The following is a 27058-nucleotide window of genomic DNA, read 5'->3' on the forward strand; positions in this document are numbered from 1 at the left end:
AATTTAGCGCATCTTACTCCAGCGCATTGTTCTCCATTCTTGATGAATCAGGGCAATGGTGTACATTGTTGAGAAGTCATTAGTATAAACTGAAATGAGGAAGGGTAAACCAAGGAAAAAGGCAGTGAATTAAAATAACTTTTATTCAACTTTATTTTAAAAGATTTTCTCCTGAAAACTTTTTCTATTGGCTTTATTTTTGTTTTTGTCCCTTCTCCCCCACATTTGGACACTGTGTCCTGACCTATTGACCAGAGCCAAATGGAATTCACAGCTATTGCAAGGACAAGAAAATTTAGTGAAGGTCACCTCTCGGCATTTGGCAAATTAATTGTGAAAAGCCGTCCTGGAGAGTATATTCTAGTATGAAAAAAAGGAAAATAAAGACCTAGTGTATTAGACACTGTGTTTTATTTGGTTACCTTGCAACATGTGATCTTTAATTTGCTAATATAAAAATAACCCCAGATTTGTGCGAAGATGTATAGAGTAGATAACCCCTGAAGAAGCCAGATACCTAGAGAAACGCATGGCTATGGGATAATCTACTCCACAGGAGAACTTCAATTACTTTATACTAATAGGGGACCTCAGCAAAATTTGTCCCATCACTGCAATAGCCATAAATTTATTTTTGTACACAAAATTCTGACCTATTGATCAGAGACAATCGTATAGCAAAACCACAACACAACATGCTTAATAAAATTATTTTTTCATTAAAATATTGTGTATCTTGGGCAACAGGGCTGTGGAGTCGGAGTCGTGGAGTCTGAGCCGGTGTTCATTTTGGTGGAGTCGTTATAAAGACCGACTCCGAATCCTAAAATCTACTGTATATATATAATTGCCTTATTCTGTCTGTCTGTCTGTCTGTCATGCTCCAAAATTGTGTCCTTACGGTGACACAAAGCTGATTGGCCGCTGGGCTCGCCGTGGCCCCGCCCCCCCCACGGATTGGCCTCTCGCCCCGACTCTCTGCAGGCCCCGCCCACCTCACGCAATGCACGCTCGCTCTGGCCCAACTGACACGGAGCTCCGACTCCCAGGTGAGTACACACACACACACACATCAGATCACACTCACTCTCACACACACCTCACACATCACATCCACACACTCACAACATCCTGGGATATCGCTTGCTTCTACACCGGCTCCGTCACGATCCCAGCAGCGCCAGACATAACCTTGCGATGCTGGGATCTTGACGGAGCCAGTGAACGCTGGTAACCATTATACACATCGGGTAACTAAGGTCCCTTAGTTACCCGATGTGTATCAAAGTTACCAGTGTACACCGGCTCCCGGTACACATGTGCAGGGAGCCGGCATTATACTCCTCTCCCCCCAGGACTACTCCTTCTATTACAGTCCTCCTATTATACTCCTCTCTAAGTATAATAGGAGAACTATTATAGCATGGGGGATGTAGCACGATGGGGGGTGCGCAGCATGGGGGATGTAGCACGATGGGGAGTGCGCAGCATGGGGGATGTAGCACGATGGGGAGTGTGCAGCATGGGGGATGTAGCACGATGGGGAGTGCGCAGCATGGGGGATGTAGCACGATGGGGAGTGCGCAGCATGGGGGATGTAGCACGATGGGGAGTGCGCAGCATGGGGGATGTAGCACGATGGGGAGTGCGCAGCATGGGGGATGTAGCACGATGGGGGATGTAGCACGATGGGGAGTGCGCAGCATGGGGGATGTAGTACGATGGGGAGTGCGCAGCATGGGGGATGTAGCACGATGGGGAGGTGCGCAGCATGGGGGATGTAGCACGATGGGGAGTGCGCAGCATGGGGGATGTAGCACGATGGGGAGTGCGCAGCATGGCTGATGGAGCACGATGGCGGGTGCGCAGCATGGGGGATGTAGCATGATGGGGGATGTAGCACGATGGGGGATGTAGCACGATGGGGGGTGCGCAGCATGGGGGATGTAGCACGATGGGGAGTGCGCAGCATGGGGGATGTAGCACGATGGGGAGTGCGCAGCATGGGGGATGTAGCACGATGGGGAGTGCGCAGCATGGCGGATGTAGCACGATGGGGAGTGCGCAGCATGGCGGATGGAGCACGATGGCGGGTGCGCAGCATGGGGGATGTAGCACGATGGGGAGTGCGCAGCATGGGGGATGTAGCACGATGGGGGATGTAGCACGATGGGTGCGCAGCATGGGGGATGTAGCACGATGGGGAGTGCGCAGCATGGGGGATGTAGCACGATGGGGAGTGCGCAGCATGGGGGATGTAGCACGATGGGGAGTGCGCAGCATGGGGGATGTAGCACGATGGGGAGTGCGCAGCATGGGGGATGTAGCACGATGGGGGGTGCGCAGCATGGGGGGTGCGCAGCATGGGGGATGCGCAGCATGGGGGATGGAGCACGATGGGGGGTGCACAGCATGGGGGATGGAGCATGATGGGGAGTGCGCAGCATGGAGGATGGAGCACGATGGGGAGTGCGCAGCATGGAGGATGGAGCACGATGGGGAGTGCGCAGCATGGAGGATGGAGCACGATGGGGAGTGCGCAGCATGGGGGATGGAGCTTGATGGGGGGTGCGCAGCATAGGGGATGTGGCATGATGGGGGGTGCGCAGCATGGGGGATGGAGCACGATGGGAGGTTCACACCTCCCCCCAACACACACACACACACACACACACACACACACACACACACACACACACACACACACACACACACACACACACACACACGGAATCACAAACACCGCCATACACAGACACCCACACACACAGACACCGCTGCACACACACAACACCCAACACACAAACACCGCGGCATACATAAATATACGCACATACCGCACAACACACACATTGCACAAAACATACCTCCCCCCAAAACACACCACACCCACACAAACCGCGCAACACACACACACACAACGCGACAGACACACAGCGCTCCACAAACAACGCAACACACATACAACACCGCTCTCACCCCCCGCCACACCCAGACAACACCCAGAACATGTACAGCGCCCTACACAAACACTTGGTAACTACACACAACAACATCTATCTATCTATCTATCTATCTATCTATCTATATATATATATATATATATATATATATATATATATATATATATATATATATATATATATATAATATATCTCTATCTCTATCTATATCTATAACAAAAATCATACATGAACTACACAATACGTAAATTCTAGAATACCCGATGCTTAGAATTGGGCCACCTTCTAGTATATAATAAATTGGGGACTGTAGTTCAATGCATAACGTGTTGAATATTTTTTCATAGGAATTTGGGAAACTTATGAAATGTCCTATAATGGCAGTTCTATTCCTCATCTAAGGCTACATTCACACACAGCGTTTTTGCTGCGTTTTTCATGGATACGTTTTTCAGCTGCAGAAGCAGATCAGCTTTTTAAAAACCGCATCACCTGAAAGGTTTTTGAGCTCATAAATAATGCTTTCAATAGCAAAAGCGGATTAGAAAAACACCACGCAAATGGACATGCTCATTCTTTGTGAGGATCCGTTTTTGAGGCCCCCAGTTTCTCCAGTGGAAAAAGTTCTGCAAAAGATTACGAACTTAAAAATGAACAGGTTGTTGCTATTGTAACGGACAATGCTGAGAGTTATGACCAACAGCTAGAAGAAAATTTAGGATTCAGTATGTGTGAGAAGAAAGGCCACAGTGCTGTTTATGTAACTGAGGAACAAACCTATATTACAACAGAAGAACAGCAAAATGATACTTTAGAATTAATCTTGTTGAAGCTGCTTCAAAACACTTTCATATTCATCACATGCGCTGTGTTGTGCACACGCTGCAGCTGGCAATAAGAGCCTCCAAGAGGGACATGCTGGAAATCTGATTGGAAAAGTGATGAAATTGGTTATTGCCGCCAGAACCCCTAAAATTGATTCCATCTTGAAGAGACTTGCTGGGAAAGGGGCAATTGCCGATCAAGCCACTCGGTGGGGCAGCATTTATTTAGTGATTGAGTGATTGCTTGAACTAAAACTGTTTCTTATAGATATGGCGAACCCTCAAGTAACCCCAATGAAGGTCAATGGACACAGGTGGCTGAATTGAAGGAATTTCTTAATCAACCATTTACCATGACTAAAAAATTACAAGCTGAGGATTTAACTCCTGGCATTTTCATAAGGGAGTGGAAGAACTTGCTATTTTGCCTGTCCCAAAGAGGAAGTTTAATCGCAGATGGCATTTCTGCTTCAATGAAACGGAGAGAGAAACAGCTATTGGAAAATATACCGTATAATGCTTGATGATCGACAGCTTACTAAAGGAAAAGAGGTAGCAGTTAGGATGAGTTGCCTACACGGTTGAAGAAAAAAATTATCTCTCCCAAGTTGTGAAAAATGCTTTATTGTGCTAACACACAATTAAAATCCTAGTGGGGGAATGATCCCCTCTCTGCAACGCCGTTGCAGAGAGGGGATGATTCCCCCACTATGATTTTAATTGTGTATTAGCACAATAAAGCATTTTTCACCACTTGGGCGAGAGTATTTTTTTCTTCATTTTCTATTGCATACTGGTGGAGGTCAGCCACCGCCGCTCTCCCCTCATTATGATCCTGAGGACACATTGGAAGGCGAGGTATTGGTTTGTTTTGTTTTGGCCTACAGGACTGCCAGGCGCCAGAGGACTTGTGTTCTAAAGTTGTATTCCAATAAATATATTTTATGTTCTATCTATATATCTTGATTATTGTATCATGAAAAACTGTGTGCTGTTCACATTGTACTACAATACATTTTTCACTTAACTATAAGCAATATATGTGGGAGTCGGATTCGGTGCAAGGGAAATTGAGGAGTCTGAGTCACAGGTTTGGCTTGCCGACTCCACAGCCCTGTTGGGCAGATGTTGTATCTTAGGAAGATAGTTGATTTTTTCTTTTCTTTCCCAAACTATTAATAATGACCCTGCCATATTCCTGCTCTAATGGCAAATCCCAGAAGGAAGCTGATGTAGTAAAACACTTGGGCATGCCATGACCCTTGTGCTGTCCTGTGGTGGTGTATCCAGCCATTGCTGTGTAGATAGGAATGCTCTGCGGTGCAGCTTATACTATGATGTTAAGTGTATTTTTGGAGTCAATGTCTTTCTTCTGTCTCTTTGTAATCCTGGCTATTTTGAAATGCAAATTATGCTTAATTACTACTCCTGCCCCTCCAAGGGTCCCACTACCCCTACTGCGCTGTACAATCATTTGGGCTTTTAGAGATAATAATTATCTCTTTACCATTGAAAGAGATGATTTCCACTGCACATCTTTTTTCCTCCATGGCTTTCTCTGTTATTTTAGTTGGTATACGAACTATTTCACTGCTGATTTTTTTTTTTTTATTTTTATTTTTTTTCCTCCCGCAAATCACTATTCTTACCAAGCTGACATGTTGATCACGTCTGTCAATTTGTACAAGGAGAGAGGATTAAGCCGTCTCTTCTAAGTGTTTGTGTCACATTGATTTAGTCTTCTTTTGTGGTTTTTTTTTTCAGAGTCCTTAATTTGTATATATTCTTGTAATCAATACCTTCTAACAGATTGAATATGTATTTCATGTTTCATAATTGTATATGTAGGAAAGCTTTGGGTAAACATTTCACAGAAATTGCTCCTCCGTCACCATATGCACTATGGGTATATTAATAAGAATGATTATTTGATTGGTAGAGCCCTGTTTGCTGTAAAGTAAACTCTTATCACCTGTTCTGTCCTGCTGTGAGCCAAATTCTGCTTTGTCCAACATTTCTAGTCTCTGTCCCCAATACATCCCCCCCCCTCCCCTTCATTCCCCACTCACTGTACACATGAATGCTCAGTTCAACTGGACATGGGAGAGCGCAGTAGGCTGTTCCAAATACCTTCTGCGGCAGTTTAGGCCCGTTTCACACACCCGTCATTTCGCTGGATCCAGCACGCATGCAGTACAGTACATTAATTTACAGTGGAAGTGCGACACCATGTGGACAAATGTGGTTGTGCATGAAGCGCACAACCGCATGGTGTTGCGCTTCCACTGTAAATGAATATACTGTACTGCATTGCATGTATGCTGGATCCAGCAAAATGACGGACGTGTGAAACGGCCCTTAATGGTAAGTTCACACAGTGCGTTTTTCGCGGCGTTTTTGCGCAGTTTTCGGGTGCGTTTTTGCTCAGAAAACTGCATGACTTTGCTTCCCCAGCAAAGTCTGAGTTTTCATTTTTGCTGTCTGCACACAGCGTTTTTTTTCAGCTGCGTTTTTGTGGTGCCACAAAAACACAGCATGTCAATTATTCCCGCGTTTTTCACTGCGCTTTTCATCCATTGAGTGCAATGGGATGTTGAAAGACGCAATGAGAAACGCAAATAGCTGCGTTTTGGTGCGTTTCTAAGACCAAAAACGCAGCTATAGGTGGGTAGTAAAGTGACGTGTACAGGAAGAGGATTCCTTCTGTCAGTAAACACAGAAGCGTGAATCCTCCCGGTACCGTCACCGCCGCTTCCACCTCCAGTCCTGGGCATGTATGCTGCCGTGCGGCGCCATGTCTGGGCGGGAGGTGGAAGCGGCTGCGAAAACAAAAGTGAACAGTAGAAAAAAAAAGTTATACTCACCTGTCTGCAGCCTCCCGGTGCCATGCCCGCTCCCAGCTCCTCTCATGGTATCGCCGCTCCAGGTGTGTGCAGTCTCCCCGGGCAGTGCGATAGATGCAGGACCTGGCGATGGATCACCTGATGCAGTCACCTGACGCATCAGGTGATCGTAAGTCTCGGGCTAACACCAGCGGCCGGCCGGCTTCACCTATCAGCGGATGCGTCAGGAGACTTCATCCCTGATTACCGGCAGCTGCTGCAGCGATCGGACGGGATCAGACTCCCGCCCCATCGCTCCAGGAGCTGCCGGTAATCAGCACATAAGTGAGTATTTTTTTTTTTTTTTTGCACCGATGCATCAGCTGATTGTATAATCGGCTTTTATACAATCAGCTGCTGTGATTCAGGCACTTGATCCTGACATATATCATCTGATCGCTTTACCTTCCAGCAAACCGATCAGATGATATTGGATCCGGATTGGATGGCGCGGGACCCTTGACCCAGGATTACTGTGGAGGGGGGTTCTTTATTTCAATAAAGATGGAGTCACTAATTGTGTTGTGTTTTATTTCTAATAAAAATATTTTTCTGTGTGTTGTTTTTTTTTTTTTTTTTTATCTTTACTAGAAATTCATGGTGGCCATGTCTAATATTGGCGTGACACCATGAATTTTGGGCTTAGGGCCAGCTATACAGCTAGCCCTAACCCCATTATTACCCAGCGAGCCACCCGGCATCAGGGCAGCTGGAAGAGTTGGATACAGCGCCAGAAGATGGCACTTCTATGAAAGCGCCATTTTCTGGGGTGGCTGCGGGACTGCAATTCACAGCGGGGGGTGCCCAGAAAGCATGGGCACCCTGCACTGTGGATTCCAATCCCCAGCTGCCTAGTTGTACCCGGCTGGACTCAAAAATTGGGCGAAGCTCACGTCTTTTTTTTTTTTTTTTTTTTAAATTATTTCATGAAATTCATGAAATAAAAAAAAAAAGGGCTTCCCTATATTTTTGGTTCCCAGCCGGGTACAAATAGGCAGCTGGGGGTTGGGGGGGGGCAGCCCGTACCTGCCTGCTGTACCCGGCTAGCATACAAAAATATGGCGAAGCCCACGTCATTTTTTTTGTTTGGGGGGGGGGCAAAGAAATCCTGCATACAGTCCTGGAAGGAGGATGCTGAGCCTTGTAGTTCGACAGCTGCTGTCTGCTCTCCTGCATACACTATTGGATGGAGGATGCTGAGCCTTGTAGGTCTGCTCCCCCTGACTCTCCCTCAAGCATACAGTCCTGGATGGAGCATGCTGAGTCTTGTAGTTCTGCAGCTGTCTGCTCTTCTGCATACACTATTGGATGGAGCATGCTGAGCCTTGTAGTTCTGCAGCTGCTGTCTGCTCTCCTGCATACACTATTGGATGGAGCATGCTGAGCCTTGTAGTTCTGCAGCTGTCTGCTCTTCTGCATACACTAGTGGAGAATGAAGAACACGTTGAAGAAGGAAATTACATCAGACCTTTTTGTTTTTTGTTCACTGATAAAAAACGCATAAAGACGCAATGAGCAAAAACGCAGCAAAAAAACGCGGCAAAACGCGTGCGTTTTTTGCCGCGGGTGCGTTTTTGTGCGTTTTTTGCCGCAAAAACGCACAAAAACGCAGTGTCAAAAAACGCAGTGTGTGAACCTAGCCTAACTCCACAAGCAAAAAAGTCAGGGTTGGAGGGAGGGGGGTCAACATGCCTAATACTACTTTTTCCTACCAGAATCTATAATATTTATTCACGTATATAGCGCCATTATTTCCAGAGCACTTTACATACATCAGAATCTCTTCTGAGGCGTTCATAAGATAGTCACCTAGTCCTGTCAAAATCTGCGGACTCCTCGGTCACTATTCTCATGTGTCATGTGAATTTCACTGTATGAAGCAGCATTCTCATTTTTTTGCAGCATTCTCCTTTTCTTTCTGGAAAACCCATTTTAGGGTATGTGTGCACATTGCAGTTTTGTTTCTCCAGCGAAAAACTCACCCCCTGGCGGAAAAAAACCGCATAAAGGTGTTTTTTTTGTTTTTTTTTGTTTTTGTTTTTACATTGTCAATGGCAAAACACGGGGAAAAAAACACAGAAAAGAAGTGACATGCAGCTTTTTTTTTTTCTGCAACCAAAACTGCAGGCAAAAAAGAAGCAACGTGAGCACAGCCTTTCGGATTTCTCATAGACTTTGCTGGGGAAGGTCATACATGCAGTTTAGGACCACAACCTGCACCCAAAAACACAAAATCAGCGTGCGCACAAGGCTAAGGCCCCGTCACACGTCCGTGCTTCCTGTGCGTGTGGTGTCCGTTTTCACACGTACCAGACACACTTTAACGCTCATACTAATTTAAAGTTAGTGGAGCTCTTCACACATCCGTGTTTCATATGGATCATGTGTCCATGTGGGCCATCTGTGTGTCCGTGTGCTCCACATGTGGAGCACAATCAGTTTTTTACAGTCCGTATGGGTCAAATACGGACAGCACACAGATGGCATCAGTGTGTCACGTACCAGAAAAAAAACCAAAACCGATGATACTAAAATGAATGTCAGATCTATGAAAATATAAAATAAATGTATCCAGTCGGCAGACTCTGTAACAAGGAAAAAAAAATCAACGCCCCAAAATTAGTTTTTCAGCCGCAGCAAAAATGGATCCCAAAAATGGAGACTGTTCGGGTTCTCAAAGTCGTGACACGAGGCTTACGGTAACTTTTTTTTTTTTTCTTCTCTCTAAGAGATCTGATTTTTTTTCACCACTGAGCTAAAATTAAGACTATAAATGTTTGGTAGCTATGTAATCATTCTGATGACTGGCAGAATCATACCTCAAGGTCAGTTTTATGGTAAAAAGTGTAGAACACTGTAAATACCCCCCCACCCCCCCCAAATAAAAACAATAGCAGAATTTAATTTTTTCTTTTCCTATTTTATGTTGTCACACTTGGCATTCCCCCCCCATTCTCCAGTACACAAAGTGGTAGAATGAATGGTGACATACAAAAGTGCCCTCATATGGCTATATTGACTGACAAATAAAAAGCTATAGCTCTTGGAAGAAGGGAAGGAAAAAAACTAAACACATAAATGAAAAATCGCTTGGCCCTTAGGGTGCATGCATACTTACTCACTCACTCACTCACTCACTCACTCACACATACACATGCTTTTTTTTCTGTGGGAGCTGGATATTATTTTTTTTTCATTTTTTTGTCACCCCAAGGTTCTCATTGTGGGCTTCTTGCTTGGATCTGGTGAGCTGATGTGAACATCCCTCACCCATCTTGATCTTTATAAAAAAAAAATAAATAAAAATAAATTTTGCAATTTTCACCCTGGCCACTAGGGCTTTTTTAGACTGGCCCTTCCTGTTTGCAGGAAGTTTATCAGTAAAGGGGGGATTACAATGACTGGTAACACCTCTACACACAGTTGATGACACAAGGTCCACCACACACAATAGGTGATATGATCACTGACCCTGCTCACCCTCCTCACAATGACATTTGCACATGATCGTTAGATGCTTCGAGACAAAAGATTTGTTTGGGGTCTGACCATTGTGGCTATGTACATGTGTTGTTTCCTGAAACAAAAGGAAGTATACAAAAAGCCCCAGTGGCCAGAGTGAAAATTGTAACATGTGATATGTAAAAAAAATTATTTTAAAAAATCCATTGAACATAAGCTGATCTAATCCTAGATGATTTTCTGCTGATGGCTGGTAGTTTATTCCCAAGCATTACCCGTGTGGCATTTCCCAATTTGTCACTCTTCAGTCACATCACACCTCATAGTGAACCTCAACAACATAAAAGTATGGCGTAACTGAAGGTTTCATAGACTTGACATTTTGCTCTTGTGACCTAAAGTTTTGTTGAGGGTGGTGAAGAGCAGTTGTGACCACTGACTTCATTGTGGAGCATGGGCGATTAATGCTGCGGCGGTGGAGGCCCTGTACCAGAGAATCCTGCCACTGAAGCATTTTGTCAGTCTTGCTATCCCAGGCTTGTTTCGGTTACACAGTACTGCAGTATGGATTGAAGGAAGGGAAAGAAATGATTAACAGTAGTTGGCTGAAGCCTGCCAACTCCTACACTGAAGCAGCAAATAATTTTGGTCTGGCTCTTGTAGCAAGGAAAGACATTAACTGAGGCTCTGTTGTGTGTCTGCTTCCCTTTATCCCAGCATGACCTCGGCCAGACTGCTATAATCTAAATGCACAGCGTTGATGTAGTCAGTAGGTCAATCCTCCTAGTAATCTGCTCACACCTGGGATGGGGTGTATTCCCTGCACTGCGGAGCGACTCCTAGAGTGCTTGGAGAGAAGGATTAGAACGGGCTCCCAGGTGACAGGGGAATTACTGTGCCATATGGCACCGACCCCTCCTGGGGACACATTCTGGGACTGAGCTCTCAAATAAAACTTCTTTAACAATTGGATGTTTATTTTTTTGTAACTTTATTATTGCTTGCTCTTTGGTTGTTTGTGCAATAATATGATCCTTGACTGCAGTTACTTCTGTCCATATGTCTCCCTCACAGTATAGATGTAGGCTTACTACTTTTGGTTTCCCTACCGGCAGAAGAAAATATTAGGCGTTTTGGATTGAAGAGTCAGCCAGTAGTTGTTCTCCCTATTAAATTAAGATGCCAGAACATACATGTCTATGGGAAGGTGCTCTGGAAGATGGCCGTCAGCTCTCTTATCTGGACACCCAGGTCCAAAGCCAGCCTGAGAGGTGACAGACTGGACAGTTTAAATACACCTCTTATCCTGTGTTCTGTTAGGCTCCTGTTTTGTACATAAGACCACACAAGAGCCCATGCATGGCATCCCGACGTACGCTATGTGCAGGAGGAATATAGGCTGTAGACTTTAGCCCCCCCGTCACATTTAACGACTTGCCAGCGATCCCGAAAACAATGCGACCTGATAAGGGTCGCTGGTGAGATGTCACACAGTCAGATCTTACCAACGACGCAGAAACGATGAGCGACCTGTATAGGAGGTCATTGTTAGGTGTCAAACACAGCGATGTGTCCTGCCCAGCAGGACATCACCTTTGAAGAAAATGGTCCGGACCCTTCAGCAACGACCGGCGACCTCACAGCAGGGGCCTGATCACTGGTAGGTGTCACACATAACAAGATCACTGCGGCGTCACAGAAACGGTGACGTAACAACAATCTCGTTAGCGATCTCGCTGTGTGTGACGGGGCCTTTACTGTCAGAGAAACATTTTATCTGATCACTACAGCACTAAGCTAATTGACCCAAAATAAGAGCTCAGACTTTGTAGAAAATTCTTACAGAGCGACCACCATGAAGTGATGTGATAGCTATTTTTAAGCAGGAGTTTGGCAAATTAAAGTCAGCAGAGAAAAGTGACCCAAAACTGCTGGGAAAAGCCACATGCTCCACTTTAATGGTCATCCTGGTTTTGCTCACATCTACTGATACCTCGGCATGTGGCCTTCAATGAATAAGATCGGGGCATTCTACCTACCAGTCTGGCTGGCATTATTAGATGTGACTTCCCTGTCTCCCATTCATGTAATGGACATGACTGGCACAATCGTGCAGTCATGTAACTTCCATTATTTGGCCTTGGTATTTCCCTTGTGATATCTTTAAACTTGTCAAAGAGTTGGATATTGACTAAAAGGGCCACTTCATATGGTGGTCTCCTAAAAAGCGCCACTCCTTGGCTAGGTCCTTCCCGGAGGGATATCTGGCTATTTTCTGTATCGAGACTCCTAACAGAGGCTCCAGGGACCTTTTTTGATTTGTATGTAACTTCCATGGCACACATTGGTAATAGGTGATTGTAAGTCCATGAAGAGCTCAGTAACTTGTAACTTCATTTGATGGCTGCCTTTGTCACAATGTGGGTCTGTAAGATCACCGCACTGTCTTGTTGTGGATACAAGAAAAACTTGTGTTTCTTTTTTTATATTTTCCATATACTATTTATGCTGGACAAAAAAAGGTGCTGGGAAATGTGACAAAACAACGTTTCCACCCTCGCCGGTCTTGTTCATGCTGTTGCTTAAGAATCATTAGTTTTTCGGCACTTCCGCGCCTGTGTCCGGCTGGTAAGGATCAGTGCTGTCCCATGAAAAGTTCTAATACAATAGTTCCAAAAATATGAGTACACCCCTCATATTTTTAGTACTATTATTTTTTTTTTTTTTTTTTTTTTTTTAGATCTTTTCATGGGACAGCACTGAAGATATGAGACTTTGATACAATGTATCATAGTTGGTGTACAGCTTGTATTATGTGAGTACGATGGCCATGTGGACTGGCACGCCTCTAGTGCCGCGTGCTATAAATTATGCTGTCAGAGAATGGCAGAAGCATTTCAGTTAATGCCGTATGAGCTCTACCAACTGCTGTTAAAATCAGAATGATGAATAACTGCTATTATCTGACAGAAAAGATGCAGATTTAGGGTATATGCGAAATATCTGCACTAAATCTGCATCTCTTGGCAGAAAAAAATGCATGCAGTTTTGCCTTGGTTTTGTTTGTTTTTTTTTTTTGTTTTGCATTCAAATTAAGTGCATTTTTCAGGCATTTGGCATGGAAGAATGCTGAGAGAACTGACAAGCTGCAGTTTATTTTCTGCTGCAAATCTGGGAAAAAAGCAACATGTGCACAACACTTCAGGATTCTCATTGACATTGCTGACAAAGACTTGCATGCAGTTTTGTGACAAATCTGTGCTCAAAAACGCATAAAAACTCACTATAAATACGCACTGTGCACACAGCCTTAGGGGAACTTCTCACATAGCGAGATCGCTGCTGAGTCATGGTTTTTGTGACGCACCAGTGACCTCATTAGCGATCTCGCTGTGTGTGACACTGAGCAGCGATCTGGCCCCTGCTGTGAAATCGCTGCTCGTTACACACAGTGCTGGTTCATTTTTTGGACGTTGCTCTCCCGCTGTGAAGCACAGATCGCCGTGTGTGACAGCGAGAGAGCAACGATCTGAATGTGCAGGAAGCAGGGAGCCGGTGTCTGGCAGCCTGCGGTAAGCTGTAACCAAGGTAAATATCGGGTAACCAAGCGAAGCCCTTTGCTTGGTTATCCGATATTTACCTTGGTTACTATCGTCCGCCGCTCTCGGGCTGTCAGTGCCGGCTCCCTGCACAAGTAGCCGGAGTACACATCGGGTAAATAAGCAAAGCGGTTTGCTTATTAACCCGATGTGTACTCTGGCTAGGAGTGCAGGGAGCCAGCGCTAAGCGGTGTGCACTGGTAACCAACGTAAATATCGGGTATCCAAGCGCTTGGTTACCCGATATTTACCTTAGTTACCAAGCGCAGCATCGCTTCCACGCGTCGCTGGGGACTGGTCACTAGTCGCTGGTGGGATCTGCCTGATAACAGCTCACCAGCGACCATGTAGCGACGCACCAGCGATCCTGACCAGGTCAGATCGCTGGTGGGATTGCTGGAGCGTCACTAAAGTGTGACGGTACCCTTAGCCTGAGAGCACATCAAAGACCCACAATGGAAGTCAGCGGTTTACGTTTCACCACAGTGTGTGTTAATACTATAGAAAAAATATAGAAAAATCCAGCTCACCCTTGTAGACTTGAATGGAGACCAGAGGAGAGGGACGGTGCACGGATAATGTAGCCGGCCTGTCTATGGGATCTGAAGAAAGGAGAGGTTTTCCAGCATCCAAGTCCATAAATTAAATTATCAATTTATTGAGTATACATTAAAAAGATATCATTGCAGGTTCCGCATTATAAAAACCATAAAGGGACAATAGTCAGATGGTTCGCGTTTCAGACATCTTGTGTCCTTAGTCCTAATCCATACTGTTGTAAGCTACAGGTTAAGGGATTTACCTGCAGGAAATGTCAAGTGTGTATACTATACCTATGTACAATGTGTATGTATCTATATTAGTAAAAGTATTTCTATGTAGTTTATTAATAATTTTTCACTTTAATATATTTTTTCTTAAACTGTGTGTTTAGCTGTAACACCAGATTACCTTTTGAAGCTGTGCCAAGTGCAGAGAGGAGGCGACAATGAAGGGAGGCTTTGACAGGAGGATCATATTTCAGGAGCATTAAGACTTTGAAAAATATGAGCATATGGTGTTTGTAATCCTTCCTGTCTCCCCTTACAATCAGGTGGAGGGGGTCACCCGAGTAGCCCTGCTCTCTGATGCCCCCGCCAGATTGAAGTACATTTGTTCAATAAATGTTGTTCTGTTTTGTAACTACAATAAGTGTGCGAATACTGTGGGTGACCAGTTATTAATTTAGGAAGCAAAATTCTAAGCCTGGAAAAGTATTGGAACAGATGAATTCATTAAAGGGATTACTGATCCAGTGTGATCTTCCTGGTCTTTGTTTATAAGTGGCTAGCGTGTGACTGAAGCTGCCAATTAGTAGCCACATTGGTGGCAACATAACGCAACACTGAGCACTAAGGCTAGTAGCTTTAACAGATGCGGGCACTGCAGCCTTAAGTGGCCAGAGACTGCTAGGACCACCAGAGCTTCTGGTAGAACAGAACAGATAAACAGGACTCCAAACGTTAGGGTGAACCTAGCCTTTTGTTATATTTTTTTTGTACTATAGAAAGGCATTCTGGGTATTTTTCTCTTATCTATCTTGTCGCTTGACCGGAGAATGGGAATGGCTAACAATCAATGGGGACAGTGATGACTGTGATGTCTTTAGGGTATGTTCGCACTCTGCGTTCTTGATTTTGACAAAAAAAAATGCACCCTCTAGCAGACTGACAACTGTAAACTCTGCGTTTGACAAAAAAAATGCATCCAAAACGCTTGTGTCTTGAATGCGTTTTGCATGCATTTTTGACAGTGCAGTCCCACGGCGATTCAGCTCTGCTACATCCCTGTTCTGTCACAGCAGCACCATAGCGCCTGACTGGCCGCTGGTAGCAGACAGAGACAGAGCGGCGCGATGAGAATGAACTCTGGTGAACCTCTGACGTAAGTGTCGCAACACAGGCAATAGTGCGGGGCCCGCAGTTGTGACGTCAGAGGTTTAACCGAGTTCATTGTTATCGCGCGGCTCTGTCTCTTTGTCACGGCCTCATTTGCAGTCACAGGTGAAGGACTCACCTGTGACCTCAATTCACGTGAGTGACATCACCGCTGATAGCGCAACTCACTTCAGTTGCTGTGTCGAGCTCACAGCGAGCGGTTGTGCTCTATGGACGCTGGCTGTGAGTGTCTGATGTAGCAGTGCTGGAAGTGTCGTGTGACCTCGTGTGGATTATGTCGGACCTGGAGGATTGTGTTGGGGTTAATAAAGTGGTGAAAGAGGGGTCTTTTTTGTATTTTATTTCAAATAAAGGATTTTTTGGGTGTTCGTGTTTATTTACTTTCACTTGCAGATTAGTAATGGGGGTGTCTCATAGATGCCTGCCATGACTAAACTAGGACTTAGTGACAACTATGGGCTGCCATTAATACCTTATTACCCCAATTGCAACCGCACCAGGGCATTCGGGATGAGCCGGCTAAAGTCCGGAGACTGTCACATGGGGTGCAGAGTCCGATGTGGTGGGTGTGCAGAGCCCGATGTGGTGGGGGGTGCAGATTACGATGTGGTGGGGGGTGCAGAGTTCGATGTGGGGCTGTTATTTCCAATGCTAGAGTGATAGCAGATCAGTGCTGAGGCAGAATACTGACAGGGAATGAATGTGCAGAGGGCGGGCAGGAGGCGAGGCTGGACACTGGGGTGGGGCTGGACACTGAGGCTGGGCGGTGACAGCTCTGACTGAGGTTCAGCACAGGAAGTGGTCATGTTTGCTGGAGCTGAATGTAAACAAAGAGCTGCAGAGAATAAAGGGATAATTCAAGAAGAACAAAAGTCAGAAAACAAAAAATAACAATGTAGGGGTGATTTATATGACAATACAGCACAGATTAGCTTAACAAACATTTTTGAGTTTATGTCGGACAACTCCTTTAAGTTATTGGCAGTAAAGATTTCCGAGCTCGTTCTTTTGTTTTCACAAGAAGTACAAAATGTATGGTAATGGCTTTCTCTTCTATACCCATTGAAGGCGCATGACCGCTTGGTTAAGCCTATGTAGGACAGTCATGAGATATAGCTGCTGTTGGTTTGACAGACCGTTATTTCTTGTGTATGGTCAACTGGACATAATCTCCAGAAGGGTGGTTCTCAGTCTCCTGGCAGATCAACCCCGCACACTTCTTATACAGGCAGGCAGGTTTTTGAAGAAATAAAATGGATTTACAGTTCAATCTATTGTTGCATTTCCAAGTAATTAGCTTTTTGATTCATATGCATATTTCATAAAAGGTTTATGCTCATCCCCAAGATCCCATCCCAATATGTAGTAGGTGTGATCTAATAGCTAAAGCTCAATGTGTGTGTGTGTGTGTGTGTGTGTGTGTGTGTGTGTGTGTCCGCTAAAGGAATTTGCACCGTTTACAATCGCAAAATTTTGCACAGACACCCCATGTGACCCAGGTAATGTCATAGACTAAATTTTGACAGGAAAATTTAACCCTGCGCTTTACAGTTACACTCCAAAAAATCCGAGAGACAGTTACTATCCCGGCCAACGCCTGGGTACTACAGCTAGTAATAATAATAATAATAATAATAATAATAATATAATATTAGAAAATACTTCAAATTACAAATGTAGTATAGTTCTGATATATCCATGTCTCTTACCTCATATGCAGGGCATTGCAGCTTAGGTATCCATGGTTACGGCTACTAGTGAGTTAGTTGCTTGTAGACATAACCATAGATACCTAAGCTGCAATGCCGTGCACATGAGGTAAGTGACCTAGCAAATCAGGAGAACTATACTAGATTTCTAATTGGAGGTATTTGCTATTATTATTATTATTATTATTATTATTATTATTATTATTATTATTATTATTAGATCTATATATTGGGATGGGATCTTGGAGATGGGAATACCCCTTTAATGACTTGTATGCATATGATTGAAAAAGGCAACCATAGATTAAACTGTAAATCCACTTTAATTCTTCTTAGACCTGCCTGCCCATATACACAGTTTGGGGGGGTAGGGAGGAGGGGGGAGATTGATCTTAATCAGGAAAAGTAAACTACATTTTTAAATGGCGGTATGGGCCAATATTCTTATTATACCTACTACATATTGGTATGGGATCATGGAGATGGGAATATCCCTTTTAAGTCTGCTGGACTTCACAGAGCATTTCCTGAGCCTTTGCTTCCAGAGCTTTATTCCCTACTTAAGACTAGCATCTTTAGGCTTTGTGCGCACTAGACCGTTTTACCCGCGGATTTGCTGTGGAAATTTCTTGAGAAAGGTGTTAAATCTTTCTGCAGACATTTCCCAGCAAAACCTATGGAAAAAAAAAAATAGGTGTGCGCACACTGCGGATTTTTCTCAAGGAAAGTTTCTTGAGAAAATGTTCTCGAGAAACTTTCTTGAGAAAATGAGCATGTTCATTATTTCCTGCAGATTACCCCCGGATTTGCACTTATCCATTCATAAAAATCCGCAGGGAAAAATCCGCGGGTAATCCGTGGCAAATCCGCGGCAAATCCGCATGCGTTTTTGCCGCGAATTTGGTGCGGATTTTTTCCGCAGATGCAAGAATCTTCAGCTCCCAGAATGTCTCAAAGTTTCTTGAGAAACATGACATTTCTAGTGCGCACATAGCCTAAACCTGATTGACGGGTCACTGTTATTTCCCTGCCTGACAACACACAGCGCAGCGAGGTTGGTGTGGACAGAGAAACTGCTTCAGGAGGCAGAGGCTTGTTACGTGCTTTGTCACGCCCAGGGTACTGAATGCCGCATTTACATTTAAAGGCTTATTACTCACGAATACAGCAACACACAATATTCAAATGTAACTCAATCTACACCTTTAGGCCATGTGTCCACGCTGCGGAAAATGCGTGGATTTTGCCGCGGATTTCTCGCGGAAAAGCCTCGGATTTTCCGAAAATCTGCAGCAGCGGCACTTCCCAGCCATTTCTATGGCATTTTGGAAATGCTGTGCCCAAGCTGCGGATTTTTTCGCAGCGGATTTTGATCCGGAAAAATCTGCAACATGTCAATTATTGTTGCGATTTTGATCCGGATTTTGGCTATAGAATTGGGGAAAAAAAAAATAAATCCGCACCAAAATCCGTGGCAATTCCACGGTAAATCCGCGGCAAATCCGCACCTTTTGAAAAGGTGCGGATTTGCCGGGAAAGTCGCGGATTTTCATGCAGAAAAATCTGCAGCAACATTCTACCGTGGACACATAGCCTTAGAAGACTAGCATACATATACAGTATGTGGTTTGGGCTAGTTCTACTAAATCTAATGAGAAATCTGTCAGCAGGTTTTTGTAATGTAATCTGAGAACAGCATGATGTAGGAACAGAGATCCTGATTCCAATGATGTCACTTTCTGGACTACTTGGTGCAGTTATGATTCAGTCCATTTTCTCTGCCTTGAATGTGACAAGACACATTCCTGCATCCGGGTCTCAGCCCCTACCCTGTGCTGCTCTCCGTTTACATATCAAAAACCTGCTGACGGTCCCTTTTAACTACAGCAAGATTATTTATTTTTTGCCATTGAGGTGGTTTGTGGTTAGACTAACCTAAAAGCTAGATAAGTTGTCCATACGGCTGTGTGCACACATTGAGTATTTAGTTGGAGAAATTTCTTCATCCTCTTGGCAGGAAATATTCAACTTCAAAAAAAGCGAATTTTTGCTACATTTTCGGTGTGTTTTTACATGCGTTTTTTGGTGCAGATTTTTCCCACTCAGTTATTATGAGTGACATCTGCAGCTTAGAGAAAATGAGCAATGTGTGTGTGACGCCCTGGACTAGCCAGGTAGTCATAGGTAGACCCCCTGCACAAACACCAGCCCCTAATAAGGTGACAGCAGCCAACCTGCAAAAACCCTTGTCACTTCCCTCAGGGTTTGATGTTCACACCAGGGGGCGGAGCCAGGCGGTTGGCCACGCCCACCGAGGAGTACACCGGCCCTGAGGCAGGAAAAACAGTGGAGTTGTCAGTTCCCCGTGGGGAGCACAGTGTTAGTTCTGTTTAGTCTGTACAGTGGAGTGGAATTAAAGTGCAGACCTGTGTCCAGGTCTGCCACAGTCTAACACCAGGTGTCTGGGTTGGAGCCCAGTCACCTCTGGCAAGGAGGCAGATGGTGGTTGCCACCTGCAGGAGCCGGGAAGACAGCTGGTGGAACCGTAAGGGACCGGGACAGGGTAGTGGCCCGCCGGAACCGAACCGGGGAGCCAACTGGAAACCGGAGCACCGGGAGGGACACTCAGACCCAGAACGAGGTCCAGAAGCCACTGGACCACGTCGAATTTACTGATTGAGGTCTGGACCTTAGGTCCTTTCCCGTCCCAAAACCCGAAAGACGGCAACAGCCCACCGAGGGGGATAGAAAGCCACCGCCCAGGCAGTGAGATCCCACGGGCCAGCGCCTGCGGGCAAACTGGTTCCCCGACACACATCAAGCCGGGGAGCGGACTACCGTTGCTGAAGCATATAGGCAGTCAACTTCTACTAAAGAGGTGCAGAAGAAAGGCGGGAACCACCAACCTGAGAAAGGGGCACAGCGCAGCCGGCTGCGGGTACCAACCACCATCCTTTTTGGTTTACCAGAGACTCCGGTGTATCTGTCAAAGTGAATACAACAGTGTCCTCGGGCCGCGCACCGCACTAACACGCCCTCACCTCACAATCATCGGGCCCCGGGACCATCACCCCCTGCCCACGGAGGGGCCAACACCAGGCTGCACAACACTGTCCCCGGGAGCTTAGTTAATGGCAGCGGTGGTGTCCACATTCACCACAACCCATGGGTGGCATCACGAACTTTAATCCCTAAAAACACCACGGCCCCGGCCGTGAACCTCCCCACTGAAGTCCCTGCACGTAGCGCCAAACCCCTTTCAGAGCAACGTGACCCCCGGGTGCGGAGGCACTCGAGCCACCCACCAAACGAGCTTGGATCCGAGCGGCTCAGCTGCGGCCGAGCACAGGGCGGTACATGTGCATGAGACTTAAGGGTTCTCATTCAGATTGCTGGCATCAGGAAATTGTGAAAAGGCAAACCATGACAAACCTCCAACTTGTGCCCCGGCCGTGAGCCTGGCTACTGCTGCCTTGTGCTTTCCACTGATCACTGTCCCATAGATGAAACTGGCTCTGTCCAGGACTTAATGTGGGAGTTTTTCAAATGCTTTGTGGCTCCATTTCTTGTATAAGGCTCTGTGCGCACTGGGAAATGGAATTTTCTTGAGAAAATTCCGCATGCTCTCAAAGATTACCGCACCCGCGGTAAAAAAACGCGGGAAACCGCACCCGAAAACCGCATGCGGTTTGCCGCGGTTTTACCGCGGTATTATTCGCGGTATTGCCGCGGTTTTGCCGCATGCGGGTTGGGATGTGCTTTATTGCATTCAATGCAATAAAGCACATTGAAGAAAAAAAAAAAAAAATACATTTAATTCTGATAGTAGATAGACAGAAGAATAGATAGAGGGATAGATAGATAGACAGACAGATAGATAGAGGGATAGATAGAGGACAGATCGCTGCATTTCCCACGGTCGGCAGTGAGTTCACATTACCGGCCGTGGGAAATGACCGGTAATTACCTCTGCTGTCTGCTGCATTCAGCCTGTGTCTGTGACACATCGCGGCTGGATGTCAGCAGTGCAGGACGTCGGAGCCGGAGCTGTGGATTATGCAGGACCCTGTGGATTACGCCGGAGCTTTGTTTGGGGGGGGTTAATAAAATGGTGAACGAGGCTTGTTGGTTTTATTTAAAATAAAGGATTTTTCGGTGTCTGTGTTTTATTCACTTTACTTACGGGTTGATCATGTCAGCTGTCGCATAGACGCTGCCATGATCAAGCCTGGAGTTAATGGCGGTGGTCCCCCATCACCATTAACCCCTTGTATTACCTTGCCACCACTGCTACACGGTGGCAAGAAGAGCCGAGGACACTCCGGTATTGCCGCATAATGCATGCGACAGTGCCGGGGCAGCTGCGGCTGATATTCTCGGCTGCCGGAGGGGGAGTGAGGCGGGGGACATTACCCCTGCCCCTCTCCCTCCCCAGCCTGAGGATACCGGGCCGCCGCTGTGTGCTTACCTCGGCTGGATGGTGAATATACAGCGGAGCCCACGTTCTTTTTTTTCTATATTTCCGTTTTCTTTCTATGTGTGTTCTATGTGTCTGTGTCTATGTGTTCTATGTCTGTGATGTGTTCTGTGTGTGTGATGTGTGTGTGTGTTCTATGTGTCTATGTCTGTGATGTGTGTGTGTGTGTTTACTCTCTGCACGGCTTCCTCTTCCTGTAATGACATCACTTCCCTGCAAAACTGCAGACAGGCGATGTACATTACCGGAGGTAAACCGCGAAATACCGCAGGGAATAACGCAGCAAAACGCAGTGAACCGCACAGAATTTGCTGCCTGCGTTATTCCCTGCGGGATTTCATGATTAACATTGAGTCAATGGAGTGAAATGCCGCAGCGATGTGCGGAAAAGAAGTGACATGCACTTGTTTTTGCTGCGGGAATCCCGCAGCAAAACATGCAGCTGTCAAATTCCGCCCAGTGCGCACAGGATTTTTTTTCTCCATAGGATTTGCTGGTGATTCACTGCAGAGATGTTATGAACATTTTCTGCAGCGAAACATGCAGCAAATCCGCGAAAAATCCGCGGCAAAATCCGGTAAGTGCGCACATAGCCTAAAAAGGTCTCCATGTTTTTGCATAAATATGCGAATAACGTTAATGCCAGATTTATGAATTGTATCTTTGTTAAAAGTCGCAAACTCACTCCACCAGGTTACATTAAAAAACAAGTGTTATATTGAAAGTTATTAAACTGCAAGACTTTCTTCAAGTTAGAGGAAATATTGTGTCCCCCAAGGCTCAGTTCTTAGACCCCTATTCTTCTCCATTTACACCTTCGACCTGGGACAGCTCATAAAGTCCTAAGACTTTCAGTATCATCTCTACACTGATAATACGCAGATCTACCTCTCTGGACCTTATCTCGCCTCCTTACTAACCAGAATCCCACAATTCTGTCTATTTCATCCTTTTTTCTCTGCTCGATTTGTAAAACTTTAAGATGGACAAAACAGAATTCATTATTTTTTCCTCCTCCTCATTCAACCCACCCACCCAACAAACCTATCCATGAGCCGTCTCCTTCACGCCACACATCCAAGCTCTCTTCACCTCCTGGTAACTTATATTCAAAAATATTTCCTGGATTTGTGAATTCCTTAACCATGATTCTGCAAAAACAGTAGTGCATGTCCTCATTATCTCCTGCCTGGAATACTGCCAGCTCCTGCTCTGAGGCCTCCTTTCTAACCCTGACGCACCCCTATAATCTATCCTTAGTTACGCTGCCTGACTAATCCACCGGTCTCCCATGCTACTCCCCGACCTCTCCTTTTTGCCAATTCCTTCACTGGCTTCCCATTGTCCAACAAGTGAATTTCAAAACCTTAACCATAAACATAACAAGCCATCCAGAACCTGTCTCCTCCATACATCTGTGACCTAGTCTGTTGATATGTACCTTCATGTAACCTCAGATCCTCACAAGTTTGCCTTCTCTCCTGCCCTCTTATCTCCTCTTCTCACCATCGCATCCAAGATTGGTCCCGTGTATCCCTCACATTCTGGAAGTCTCTACCCCAACACACCAGACTAACTGGAAAGCTTCAAAAGGGACCTGAAGACCCACCTGTGCTGACAAACCTACAACCTGCAGTAACCCTCAGTCCACTATAGCGCCACACGACCATCTCTACCTTCATCTACTGTATCCTCACCCATTCCCTGTAGACTGTGATCCCTGCAATAGACTGTGATCCCTGCGGGCAGGGTCCTCTCTCCTCCTGTACCTGTTGTGCATTGTATTGTTTGATTATTCTACTTGTCCCTATATATATTCCTATTCACATGTAAAGCGCCATGTAATAATGGTATAATAATAATAATAATTAATAATAATATTGGAAATACAGCCACAAGCCGTAGTGACGTTAAAAAGTACTTTTATAATACAGTTCCCCCAGTCCAAATAACGTTTTTTGGGGGGGTGATTTCATGATTTTTTTTCATGGATTTTTTTTATTTTTATTTGAAAGGATGAAGAAGAAGAAATCAAACTGGAAATTAATATGCTGAAGAAATATTCCCATCACCGAAACATTGCCACTTATTATGGTGCTTTTATCAAGAAGAGCCCTCCAGGGCATGATGATCAGCTATGGGTAAGCGGAATATCAACATCATTTAGACACTTCATGTGATTCTTTTTTTTTTTTAACTTTCTCTATTATAGCAAAGATACATTTACATGTGCAGAGTTTTACTCGATCTCTATTTTGATCACGCCAATAGCTGCCTATGAATGCCATTTACTTCCATAATGTGTGGGACTTTGCGCCTTACAGCGTACGGGACTATACACTACTAGGGGACACATGTTCCCACGTAGCAGGTTTGTGTGCAGATTTTTCTGCGCAACAAAAGTACATGTTTTGGCAGGAAAAACAGGAAAAAAACAACAGTAGAAAAAAAGGCATTTTTTTGCTTTTGCATTCCCACCCCCCCCCCCCCCCCACAGTGTTTTTCAAGGTTTTTTTCACGCCATGTTGATCGCGGAGGTTCCTGCGCTGCACCCCCGCTATCACTGCTGAGTCGCCGGCTGATATTACAGCTGAGACCCGGCTCTCACTGCCAGGTGTGGTGCCCGAGCCGCTCCTCCTAGTTTAACCCCTTGAATGCTGTGATCAATCGTGATCGCAGCATTCCGGAAGCAGGGAGAGAAATGGCTTAGCTTTCCCTGGCGATCAGGTACCTGTAATGCGATCACAAGGGCCCCGATCGCTGCAGTGGCAACCCTGGCTCATCAGCATGACGACCCCAGGTTACTGAGCTACGTATTGCCTCACAGACCATGCTGGATGTGAGTGTCAGTGCTGCGAGTGCACTGCTGACAGGTATAGTCCATTGCAGTGGATCAGTGATCAGATGCAGGAAAAAACACTGAAACAATTGACATGCTGCAAATTTTTTCCTGCACAAAAATCTGCAACATGTGCACAGCAAGTCAGGTTTCTCATAGATTTTGCTGGGATGCGTTTTTTCTTGCAGTATTGATTAAAATCTGCAAGAAAAAAACACGGCAAAAACACAGCGTGGGCATACTGCCTTATACGCTGATACCCCAACTCTGATCATTTTGTACTAGCCATGTGGTACAAAATCTACATTGGTTATTTAATTGCCTGACCATTTCCACTTGATTTAAAACGAATATTGAATATTATAATGACTGAGGATCACAAGTCACGCAAATAAGTGTAAATGTCTGATTGGGCAAATTTCAATGCCATCAATCTGTTAGAAAACTTTATACGTAAAGACAGACTTTCTCTATAGCATCCTTCCATTAATGCCCATGCCTTTTATTACGTTTGGCACATTTCTGCTGTCGTAAAGTGAAAATTAGCTCCAGTATTTACAGAGTTTTATCATCTCTGTGTTAGTATTTAGTCTAGGCGCTCTGTTTTCATTCCGAGCAGTTATGGTTGTAGGGTTAGCGCAAAAAAAAAAAATCCTTCTGGAACAAGGGTTTTTTTTTTCTTTCATTTTTTCACATTCACTAAAAAAGAAGCCAAAGTCTTTATTTAATGGAAACTGAGGTTACAAAATTTGGACTGGCAGCCATGGAGATTTTTACACAGATCTCTGTAATAGGATCAGTATGACCATTGTATTAGATGAGAAAACCATTGTGGATTTAGTTTTTTTTAACCCAGGTGTGGATCTTCCTCTATTGTATATCTTTGCCATGCTGTACTCCGCTAATGCTTTTATGTTTTCTCAGCTTGTCATGGAGTTCTGTGGGGCCGGCTCAATCACTGACCTGGTGAAGAATACGAAGGGGAACAGTTTGAAAGAAGATTGGATTGCTTATATCTCTCGTGAAATCCTTAGGGTGAGGATGAAGTGCTTGCTTTCTTATATGCTGCTGCATCATGTTTTTTTTTTTTTTCCACCTATGAAATATTAATCATGTGGTTAAGAGCTCTGCTACTTCTAAAAAGGAGGATTCTGCTTCCATTTACCAGCATAAAGGAGACCTTACATTCATGTAAAACTTTCCCTGTAAAAGGTCACATCCTGAGGGTAAATGATCTATACTCTACTATGAACAAACACATGGCATTTGCCCATTGATTTGTATATTTTGAGCAAAGAACATGAAAGACTAGCTGTAGGCTGGGAATCATCCTCTTTATTGATATATACATATTTATCATTCCTATAGCAAATATTAAACAATCTATATAAATTGCTGTTTTGATTTCTGGAAAAAAAAATAATAGTTAACCTTGTAATATATCTTATAAGAAAAGTCTGCTTCTTTCTCCTTCTGGACTGATCATTCATTCTCCATTTACGTGTAAAACCAGTCAGTGAATATAGATTTTTCTATTAGTGAGATGGGAGATGACAGTTGGTGCTCATAACATTCTATGGAGAACTGTAACTGTCGGTTCAGGAGAACTTGCAGCAGAGAGTTGTCTGCCTGTAGCTCCTCCCTCTGTCCAACTGTCGTCGCCTGTATCACTAATGTGCAAATCTTTCTTCAATAGAAATAGATTTAATCCATGAATTGGAATATTTGCTCCATTCCACGAGGAGAATAAATTCGATTCCTCTGAGAAGATATGACACAGTTGCTTATTTTCATGTGTACTATTGATTTACAGAATAGAAATTATAAGGATGGCTACTCCTTTAAGCTTTCTGGTCCCGTTGGCAGTTGCTGACGCTTAGGGTCCCGTTACACATAGCGACGCACCAGCCTTCCGACCAGCGATCCGAACTGGCAGGGATCGCTGGAACGTCGCTGGTGAGCTGTCAATCAGGCAAATCTCCACAGCGATCAGAGATCAGCCACCAGCGACCCGTGTAACGACTGCTCCCTACTTACTCAGAACGGGCGCTCTGAGCGTCAGACTGGGTACCGTGAGTGCCGAGTGATTGATTCCCCGGCACTTGCGGTTCAGTTCATAACAGCTGCGGACAGGCCGAGCTGATCTCTGGAGTTCAGGTGAGAGCATCGGAGATCAGCCCGGCCTGTCTTCAGCTGTCATGAACTGAACCGCAATCGCCGGGGAATCAATCACTCAGCGCTCGCAGTACAGTCTAGGCTGCACCCCGGAGCTCAGGTGAGCGCTCCGGAGTGCAATGCAGGTAACTGAATCCGCCCCGCGCTCGTTGGTACAAACATTCCGATGCGTGATGCACAGCGGGAGACCA

At 45.1% G+C, this 27058-nt stretch overlaps 1 protein-coding gene across 4 annotated transcripts in view; it reads left to right on the plus strand.

The window, feature by feature from the left end:
• MAP4K4 (mitogen-activated protein kinase kinase kinase kinase 4) overlaps positions 1 to 27058 on the plus strand; it is a 289343-nt gene that overhangs the window by 131289 nt on the left and 130996 nt on the right. For all 4 annotated transcript variants that reach the window (XM_075336472.1, XM_075336473.1, XM_075336474.1 and 1 more), the window contains exons 4-5: positions 23869 to 23994; positions 25617 to 25727. In XM_075336472.1, the coding sequence (XP_075192587.1) occupies positions 23869 to 23994; positions 25617 to 25727 (237 nt within the window). The remainder of the gene's footprint in view (positions 1 to 23868; positions 23995 to 25616; positions 25728 to 27058) is intronic.

This window comes from Anomaloglossus baeobatrachus, chromosome 2 (genome assembly GCF_048569485.1).
Source record: "Anomaloglossus baeobatrachus isolate aAnoBae1 chromosome 2, aAnoBae1.hap1, whole genome shotgun sequence".
NCBI classification, from domain to species: Eukaryota; Metazoa; Chordata; class Amphibia; order Anura; family Aromobatidae; genus Anomaloglossus; species Anomaloglossus baeobatrachus.